Source organism: Colobus angolensis, unplaced genomic scaffold (assembly GCF_000951035.1).
Source record: "Colobus angolensis palliatus isolate OR3802 unplaced genomic scaffold, Cang.pa_1.0 Scaffold287, whole genome shotgun sequence".
Classification (NCBI taxonomy): domain Eukaryota; kingdom Metazoa; phylum Chordata; class Mammalia; order Primates; family Cercopithecidae; genus Colobus; species Colobus angolensis.
The window spans coordinates 1,217,529-1,228,224 of NW_012116121.1; the positions used below are offsets into that span (position 1 = coordinate 1,217,529).

Genomic DNA, 10,696 nt, shown 5'->3' on the forward strand with positions numbered 1-10,696 from the left:
AAGGAATTCTTAACAGGACCCTGTTAGGATTAAACAAGTTTTATTGTGAGGCTGAAGAAACTCCCTAGGCCTCCACAAACAAGTTTATTGGGGTCTAAAGGAACTCCCCAAACCTTTATGATTTAGCAGGAGACAAGATAAGGGTAATCACCCCAGGACCTAGACCCATTTAGATTAAGTAAACTTACTGAGGCTCCAGAAGAAGGTCTTCAGGACTCAGACCTTAGTTATAGATTAAAAGAAGTTAATCACTTATGTCTTTAGATAAATGCACACTTACACATAGACATATAGCTTAGAAGGTATATAAGCTCTGGAAAACTTTGTAATTTTGAGTTGGTCTGGCAATAATTTCCAGGCCTTTTCCCTGTAACCAGTTGCAGAAAGTAAAAATTCTCTTCCTCCCCAGTTCATTTGCATCTCGTTACTGGGCCACAGGAAATAGCAGCCCGACCCTCAGTTTGGTCCAGGAACAGAGTGAACAATAATGAGAACTATTACAAGTTTGTCATCGTTTGGATTTCTCTCTGTGGAGCAGAATACAAAGTAAAGATCAAGGTTTTTAGCATAGAATTCTCAAGATTTAGACTAATTGGCCAGGGTAAGCAGGTAGTATTTGGCCATGATAGCATGACAATAGTAGTGGTTTTGAAGTGAATATATTTGAACACTTCTTTAACTTTAGAACTAGATAGGATTAGCTGTAGCAATGGCTATAATTTTTACCTAGAATACCCCAGTTTGTTGGGTGGTGATCTAAATGGGCAGTCATTTCCTATTAGTATATACATACACAGCAATTGCTCTAAATTTGTCCGTATTTTGCCATTTAATATATTTAGATGGAGGTTCCACAAAGAGTAATTCCTGTAATTCTTCAGAACTGCCTTTCATATTCATTCACGGCTAGACTTGCTCCAGCCTGGAATAGAACTGGCCATCTCTTGATACAAGGTAACTTTATCTTTTTAGTCTTTGGAGCTTTCTGAACTAGATTATTTCTGTTATGTGTGTATTAGTCTGTTCTCATGCTGCTAATAAAGACATACTGGTGACTGGGTAATTTATAAAGGAAAGGTTTAGTGGATACACAGTTCCACATGGCTGGAGAGGCCTCACACAATCATGGTGGAAGACAAAGGAAAAGCAAAGGGATGTATTACTCGACAGCAAGCAAGAGAGCGTGCTCATGGGAAATCCCCTTTATAAAACCATCAGATCTCATGAGACTTATTCACTATCACGAAAACAACACAGGAAAGCCCCACCCCCATGATTCAATCATCTCCCACCGGATCCTTCCCACAACATGTGGGAATTATGGAAACTACAATTCGAGATTCAGGTGGGGACACAGCCAAACCATATCAATGTGCACCTGTTCTTAATTTTAAGATATATAATTTTTAGAAAATAATTCTTAAAACTGACCCAACTAGGCAATCTCAAGCAAGCCCACAACAACATAAATGTCATTTCTTTACTTTGGGATTATATACAGAGGCCTGATGTTTCTTTTAAAAAATTACTATGTAATACTTGATACTTAGGAATAAATGTAAGTTACAAAGCAGTATGATAAAATGAACACAATACTGTTAAAACTGGGAAGCTATCCTGAATTTTTTTTGAAGTCTGACTGTTTTCTAAGTATTTCATAGCAGGAAATAGATATTTGGGGGAAGAATTGGTATTTCCATCCTTTTAATTGAAGAGATACCTTTTGAATGATTATATTTTTTCAGCTGTCATCAGATATTACTTTATATAACAACTGAATTTTAAAGTATTTTCTTTAGCTTTGTTAATTTCACATCAAGCATAGTTATAAATATCAAGCATGATTATGAGTTGTAATAATATGGTATATTCTGTGAATTTTTTAAGGAAGAGATTTTCTTTCTCAGATGGGAAAACAAAGTGCTGTTGGTAAGTAAAAATGCATAAGTCAATAGATAATATAATTCGTAGTTGCTAAAGAAAACAGTATCATATGCTGGGCATGGTGGCTCATGCCTGTAATTCCAACACTTTGGGAGGCCAAGGTAGGTAGATTGTTTGAGCCCACAAGTTCATGACCAGCCTGGGCAACATGGTGGACCCTATCTCTACAAAATTATTAGCCAGGCACCACGCCTGTAGCCCTAGCTACCTGGGAGGCTGAAGTGGAGGGCCAGTTGAGCACAGGAGGTTGAGGCTGCTGTGAGCCATGATTGTGCCACTGCACTCCAGCCTGGGTGACAAAGCAAGACCCTATTTCAAAAAAACAAAAAAAAAACAAAAAACAAACAAAAAAAGATAACATAGATCATTGGGTTGTATAATTATTGATTAATCAGGTTGTGTAAGACCTTAATTAGATATTATTGTAATCAGAATTTCACCTGGGAAATCACTTCTTGTTCGAAATGTACATTCCAGACTGTATGAGAAAAATTTATCTTAATTGGAAAAAGCTGTATTTTTATTTTCTTAAAGAAAATCATGACTGTGAAGGAGTTTAATTCTGTAGGCATTTATAATGTATAGTTTCCAGAATCATATCATCAAAAATTCTTTAGTACTGATGTAAGTCAAAGCTTTATTTCTTATAAGAATAGGATTCTTTTTCTCCTTAAAAAATTGTAGAAAGAGACACAGATGATCTGAAGTATACAGTTTACTAGATAGCCTAATCCAGTTCTTTCATTGATTTGCATGATTGTGTTTCAGATAGACACTTTCCTAAACAGTAGTCCAGAGATAGCAGATAGATGAGAATCTTGAGTCACCACCATAGACATTTTTAATCAATCATGGTAGCTTTTCACACCATTTGGGCATAGCCTTAAAATCCTGGCCTGTAATCTATAGCTATTAGATCTGGTTTGACTTTCCAGCTAAAGCCTGTTTGCTCTCCTTGAACTAGTTTTATTTTAATTTGTGTAGTGTCAGTCAGTGTGCCCGACCTCTGGGTTAATAGGTTCATTACCTACATCTAGTTTCATCTCCAAACACTGTCATGACACTACAGCTGTAAGGATTAAAAATAACAGTTTAGGAGAGGAAAATTCCTCACTCCTATGTTAGGATTTTTTTTTCTTTTACTTTTATTGAAATGTAATACACTATGACAAATTTTAAGTGTCTATCTCATTGAATTTTAACAAACTAAACATTCTTGTAATCAGTTCTCAGATCAAGAAACAACATTAAGAGCACCTCAGAATCCCCCTCATGCTTTTTTCATGTACTAACCCTTCCCAAAGTCCCCACTATCCTTACATTTCAGAAGTAGTTTTCTTTATGAAAAAGAAAGGTAAAGACTTCAAGACTCTAGGACTTCAAGGCTCTAGGAGATCTGGAATATATCTGCCAGTATATTTGAGGATATTTGTTAGTAAAAGACTACTCAAGTCAGAAACGTGGTGTGATACCTCTTTAGATTACAGAACAGGACAATCTCTCTCTATATATAATATATATCAGATTTGTGTAAGGTATTTGTTGGATTTTTCTCTTAACTGTGGGGTGTTTCATTTTTCTTATTATAACCTTGCCTGTGACCTGCACCCCACACACATATTCATGCTGTTTCATACCTTTGTCCTCTTTTAGATGTCTTATCTGTAAACTGTCAAATATTAAGTGGTTATTATTTGAATTTTACCATGTGTGGAAAAAAATCTGTTCTTGTTTTTGACTTGAATAAGTTAGTTTCCTTTGTTACTAAAATACTTCATTTAATAGTAGAGTAATAATTCCAAATAGTTCACAGTTAAATATTTTATTTTCAGTATTAAACATCAATGTAACAGAAACTCAAGTTTGTCTAAGTATAGAAGCTTGCACAATCAGACTGCCACCACCTGAGGTACCACATATTGTGATTTCTATGCTTTATTATATTTACTATATACTTTTTATGTTTATTATTGTTACTAACATGTAATTAGGTTTTAATTTTTAACATGAAGGGTGGTAGAAAGGTTTTTATTATCAAAATCTGTATTATTAAGTGCTTGATATATTTATATTGTTCTAAATCTGCTTCCCCAAAGAAAATATTATTCTGTCCATTTAACACAGGTCTTCACATAATTCCTTTGTTCAAAAACTTTGTTAAGATGCTATCCGAGACTCTCCACAAGCTATCCTGTCTTAGCACCCACTTCTTGCCTCTTCCTTCACTTCCAAATGTAAAAAGCACAATTTCAGCTCGTATTAAATTTAATATTAATTCCCCTGCCCTTGATATTCTGGTAGCATTTTTTTGCATCTATTTTTTACACATAACACATTCTGTCTTCTTAGTAGAAAGATATGTCTTTTATTTTGTGGATTCCCACAGCATCTAGTATAGAGTCATCTTACACACTAGTGTCACTCAATGTTATTGTGTTTCCTCTAGGCCAGTAGTTCTCAATGGAAGTGGTTGAAGGCAGGGAAATGAATGATTGGCTTCTTATGAAACATTTGGCAATGTCTAGAGACAACTTTGGTTATCACAATGGAGGTAGGATGGTGTTGCTACTGATGTCTAGTGGGTAGAGGCCAGAGAAGGGATGCTAATGAATATCCTCCCCTGCACAGGACAGTCATCTTATCCCCACCCACAGAATTATCCAGCCCAAAGTGTCAATAGTGTGGAGGTTGAGAAACCCCAGGCATAGGACAAATGATGCTTCCTTTGCTTAGAATGGCCCTCTGATTGGCTGTACATGTCCTTCTCATCATTTAAGGGCCAACTCAAATGCTACTCCTCCATTCATTTATTTCCATTTAATTATTTGATTACCTCTTATGTGGATAAGTAACAAAGGACAATGGATAAGTCCAAGATGAATAGGATCCACTTTTCTGCCCTGGGGAATCATGTAAGCCAGTAGGGAAGATGACCTGCATATAAATAACTGGAACAGGTAACATGGCATGTATATCTTGGACTGATGAGGAACCTTCCCAAGGTTCCAAACCCTGTGTGATCTCCCACCCTCATTTAAACCCTCATACTGTCCTGTACCATACTTTGTTTTCTGTCACTTAGAATACCTGAAATTGGGTAATTTGTAAAGAAAATGAATTTATTTATTAAAGTTATAGAGGCCATGTCCAGTGAGGATCTTCTTGCTGTTGGGGACTCTCTGCTGAGTCCTGAGGTGGCGCAAGGCGTCACATAGCAAGAGGGCTGGGTATGGAAGCTAAGGTCTCTCTTCCTTTTATAAAGTCGTGAGTCCTACTGCTGTGATAAACCATTAATTTATTAACCTTCTAATCCACTAATCCATGAATGGGTTAATCCATTCATGAGGGCAAAGCCCTCATCAGACCCAATCACCTGTTAAAGGCTCCACATTGGCAGGGCACGGTGGTTCATGCCTGTAATCCTAGCACTTTTGGAGGCCAAGGTGGGCAGATCATGAGGTTAGGAGTATAAGACTAGCCTGGCCAACATGGTGTAACCCTGTCTCTACTAAAAATACAAAAATTAGCTGGGCATGGTGGTGCATTCCTGTAATCCCAGCTACTCGGGAGGCTGGGGCAGGAGAGTTGCTTGGACCGGGACCCAGGAGGCAGAGGTAGCAATGAGCTGAGCTTGCACCATTGCACTCCAGCCTGGGCTAGAGAAGAGCAAGACTCCGTCTCAGAGAAAAAAAAAAAGGCTCCATGTCTCAATACTGCCACATTGGGGATTAAATTCCAAAATGAGTTTTGGAGGGGACACATAGTCAAATTGTAGTTTATACTCACATACTTATTTCCATTTTTATATCTCTGATTTTCTTATAAGAAGCATCATGAAGACTAATATTGTGGCTTACTCACCTTTGAATTTTCTACAGATGATACTTCTGTATCCACCTCAATCTGAACCAATTTAGAGATTGACAGAGGAGTAAGACATAAATAGAGATCAGAATGTCACCTTTATTATTAGGGTGAGATTATAATTTATCCTCAAAATAGGATGCTTCTGAGAGTGAAAGGGGCACTAACCTGATGAGATACTAGCCCAACATGCATGAACTGGGATATATAGTCATGCTGTTCATTACTGGAAAGGAAAAACAGCTCTTGGAGGACATGGCTTATCTGAACCTTAGAATTAGGCAGACGTAATACCCATCCACTAATTGCAGTAGTGGAAAAACGACAGGCCTCCCTTGGGAGACCAGGCACTGGTTCTGATATAACAAAGAGAATGCAGAACACCACTGTCTGCCGGAAGGCCAGCTCCCAAGAGGAAGGGGAAGACGTGAGCCAGCATGCCTGGTTATTCATCCCAATTTTACCATCTGCATTAGTCCATTCTCATGCTGCTCTGAAGAAATACCTGAGACTAGATAATTTATAAAGGAAAGAGGTTTAATTGATTCACAGTTCCTCATGGCTGGGAAGGCCTCAGGAAACTTACAGTCATGGTGGAAGGGGAAGCAAGCATGTCCTTCTTCACAAGGTGGCAGGAGAGAAAAGTGCAGAGCAAAGTGGGAAAGGCCCTCTGTAAAACCATCAGATCTCGTGAGAACTCACTGTCACTAGACCTGCATGAGGGTAACTGCCCCCATGAGTAAATTACCTCCCATTGGGTCCCTCCCACAACATGTGGGGATTATGGAAACTACAGTTCAATATATCACCATCCATATGCCCTAGGGAGGAATGAATGACAGAGCAGAATGATTCCAGGAATATGTGTTAGTAGAGCTTTCTGGGCATGGAAGAAAACACCAAAAATGGGGCAAACACATGCCTCTCCTCTATTCAACATTATACACTCAACACGTACTTGTTAAATTAAATCAATTCTCTAAATTATGATTATTCATCAGCTTCTCTGAATCTCACTTTTACTTAAGTTTTTGATATGGCATCTTACACATTCTGACTGCTACAAAAATTAGTTTCATATATACCTATGTTCCCACTAAATTGTAATCTTTTTGAGATTCTAGGTCCTGTGTTATTCATTTTTGTTCCTCATGGAGCCTAAAGATAATTGCATTTAATTTTCCTTTTATTAAAATCTGGCATTGGTTATGTTAACGAAAACGTGGCTGAGGCAGATCTCAACTGACTCAGGTTTGTTTTGCCAAGGTTGATGACATGCCCAGGGAAAAGAAATACAAGTTACAATAGGATCCGTGCCCCATGCTTTTTCCAAAGGGGGTTTTGAGGACTTCAGTATTTAAAGGGGAAAGAACAAGCAGAAGGGGAAAGAGGAAGGGAAAAAAAGAGGAGGAGGGTAGACAATGAGGCAAATGGTTACATTCTTGTGAGGCTTTGATTACAGCTGAGTGAATCTATGTCATACACATGAAAAGGGGTAGAGGAAAAGTCAATTGTGCATTTCTCTCACTCAGTAAGCTGTCTGGGAACAAAAGGAAGGCAGGGGTTTTTTGTTTGTTTTTTGTTTTTGTGTGATTCAGTTACCAAGTTTAATGTTCCCTTTGGTATAGCGAGTTTGGGGTTCTGAGATTCTGGTTTTTTCTTTCATAGTTATTTGGTCAGGTTGGGGGGAGGGGAGAAATAAGGGTGAAGAGGTGAGAAGGAGGATGTTTCTTGTTTCTCTTCCCTCCAGTTTATTTTGTTTGCTTTCATTCCCCGTATCAAAAATCTGCCATGGCCTCCATTGACTGTAAGATGAAATCTCAACCGTTTACTATGATATGCAAGATCTTCAGCAAACTGATCCAAACCAACCCTACTTATAGCCTCATCTCCCATTACTGCTCTCCAAGTAGCCAAACTATGAATTGTTTCTCAAAGATAGTATGGTCGTTCATCCTTCCATGTCTTTGATCACACAGTTGTCTAAGCCTATAATTCCCTTTCTTCTGCTCATCTTTCAAGGCTTATCTCAAACATTACCCCTTTGAAGAATTCCCCATCTCCTAAGTCATCTCTCTTGGTGCTCCCTGCCTTGTTTATCACGTATTATCTATGCAAATGTCTCATTAAACTGAGAAGTCCTAGAGGGAAGGGTCTGTGTCTTATTAATCTTTCTATCATAGAAGCCTACTCTAGTGCCTGTCACTCAGTTTAGAAAGATTTATGGAGCACTTTGGGAGGCCAAGGCAGGCGGATCACCTGAGGTCAGGAGATCGAGACCATCCTGGCGAACACGGTGAAACTCCGTCTCTACTAAAAAAATACAAAAAAAAAATTAGCCGGGCAAGGTGGCAGGCGCGTATAGTCCCAGCTACTCGGGAGGCTGAGGCAGTAGAATGGCGTGAACCCGGGAGGCGGAGCTTGCAGTGAGCCGAGACGGCACCACTGCACTCCAGCCTGGGTGACAAAGCGAGACTCCATCTCAAAAAAAAAAAAAAAGAAAAATGGGGAATGGGGTAAGGGTTTATGAATCATTCTCTCTAATCTTAATACAGTGTCCTTTCGCCCATTAATACTTTGTTTTTTCACCCTCCTTGAGGTCTCTTTATATCTTTAGCTAACTGGAACAGTGCCTCTCAGGGAGATTTTCCAGGGTAAGAGAGCTGTAATTGGCAAACTCTTGTAGGTTAAATACAAGCCAAAATGCCCTATAGGGAGGACACTGGAGGAACAGGGAAGAAAGTGTTCTAGGAGGCTGTTAGGGGTATAAAAGGAGACTGGAGCATTGGCTCTGTCTTTTCTCCTCCAAAAGACCAGATAGAAGTATAATTCCCTTACTCATCCTCCATTTTAAAAACCAATTGAGGTTAAAAGCTATTATTTTAAAATATGAGCACCTTCCTTTGGAAGAGATTCAACTCCCTGCAAATTAACATAATTTTTACAAAACCTGAAAACCAGCTAAAATAACTGGAAAATAGGAGTTTGGGCTTGGATGGTAAGAGGGAAAGCATGAAATGCTTTTTATATTGTATAAAGGAGAAGCAGGGTGAGCTGCAACTTTGATTACTTATGTAAAGTGGTTATGCATGATTCAATGTAACTTAAGTCTTTAAAACCACTTTATAACCTACTGTGTGCATGTAACAAATACGTATCTTTTAAAATGTTTCCTTTTTTGCCAAATTGAGGACTTACAAATCTTATTTCCATTCAAAGCTAAAAGAGTTTGAGATTTCCCAGAGTATTATAAAGGATTTTCATACTAACAGGCATGCTGTCATTGAGAGACATTCCATTTTAAGCAACTGGTGCTACGTTTTGCCAAGGTGAGATTTCAATTTGTAGTGTCTAGAGTGAGTTCAAAATATGCTGGTTTCCCTTATTTTGCTTTCTTAACATTGACATGTACAAAAGTATAAACCATTTTGGTGAATTTTAAAATACTGAATTATGACTTCACAAAGGTATTGAAACAATATTGTCATATTTACAAAAGCCATGAATTTTCTTTATCAAATTACTAATTTTATTGTATATTCAAATTTTATTAGATCTAGTTTCAAAAAAGTAATATTTCTAAATTTCTCATTATAAAATGAAAACTATCAAAATAATATTAATAAAACCTCATAAACTTGTATCTAATCATTAATGATTCATTATAATTTGATATGAACTGAGTTTTAAGTTTGTACTATTTTCAGGAAAAAATATTTTGTTACTAGTATAAGCAGGACAATTGGGATAAAATTTTAAATCGCTTAGGAAAAATAACTTTAGTGGCATACACATAGTAATTCAATCATTGAAGCTGGGAGGTGGTAGGTAGAAAACATAGGTTTAACTCTAATTCATTTACCACCTAACAGACTTTTCCCTAAAGTCTAACAATTACCAGTAATATCTTTGGGTTGAAAAATTTCGTAGTCATTATTTTGTGTTTACAGTTGGCACATTGTTTACAACAATCTAATTTAGTTTTTTCTAGTAATTCTAGTTGTTAAAATACAATATAAATAAAGACCATATATGACAAACCCATAGCTAACATCGTACTCAACAGTGGAAAATTAAAAGCTTTTTTCTCTAAAATCAGGAACAAGACAAGGATGCCCACTCTCTCCACTTCTGTGCAACATAGTACTAGAAGTCCTAGCTAGAGCAGTTAGACAAGAGAAAGAAAGAAAAGGCATCTAACTTGTAAAGGGAGAAGTTAAATTGTTGCTGTATGCAGGTAACATGATCTTACATATAGAAAACCCTAAAGACTCCACCAAAAAACTGTTAGAACTACTAAACAAACTCAGTAAAGTTGTAGGATACAAAATCACACAAAAAAGTAGCATTTCTATATACTAACAACAAACTATCTGTAAAAGAAATCAATGAAAATAATTTTGTCCATAATAGCTACCAAAAACATACTTAGCAATAAATTTAACCAAGGAGGTGAAAGACCTGTACGCTGAAAACTACATATCTGTGAAAAAGCACAGATGACAAAAGCAAAAATAGACAAATGTGTTTACATCACTGAAAAGCTTCTATATGGCAAAGGAAAACGTCAACAGAGTGAAGAGAGAACTTACAAAATGAGAGAAAATATCTGTAAACCGTACATCTGATAAAGAGCTACTATCCAAACTACATAAGGAACTCGAGTAACTCAATAGCAAGAAAACAAATAACCTGATTTTAAAATGGGCAAAGCCCTCGAATAACATTTCTCAAAAGAAGATATTTAAATGATGAACAGGTGTATGAAAAAATGCTCAACACCAGCTGGGCGGGGTGGCTCATACCTGTACTCCCAGCACTTTGGGAGGCCGATGCGGGCAGATCACGAGGTCAGGAGATTGAGACCATCATGGCTAACACAGTGAAA

The 10,696-nt window shown here is 37.4% G+C and overlaps 1 protein-coding gene across 1 annotated transcript in view; it reads left to right on the forward strand.

The window, feature by feature from the left end:
- The window catches only part of LOC105516653 (chromosome unknown open reading frame, human C18orf63), a 36,702-nt gene that overhangs the window by 11,816 nt on the left and 14,190 nt on the right, over nt 1-10,696 (forward strand). Inside the window, exons 5-8 of the mRNA XM_011948917.1 lie at nt 843-954; nt 1,888-1,929; nt 3,777-3,853; nt 9,028-9,137. Of these exons, the coding sequence (XP_011804307.1) occupies nt 843-954; nt 1,888-1,929; nt 3,777-3,853; nt 9,028-9,137 (341 nt within the window). The remainder of the gene's footprint in view (nt 1-842; nt 955-1,887; nt 1,930-3,776; nt 3,854-9,027; nt 9,138-10,696) is intronic.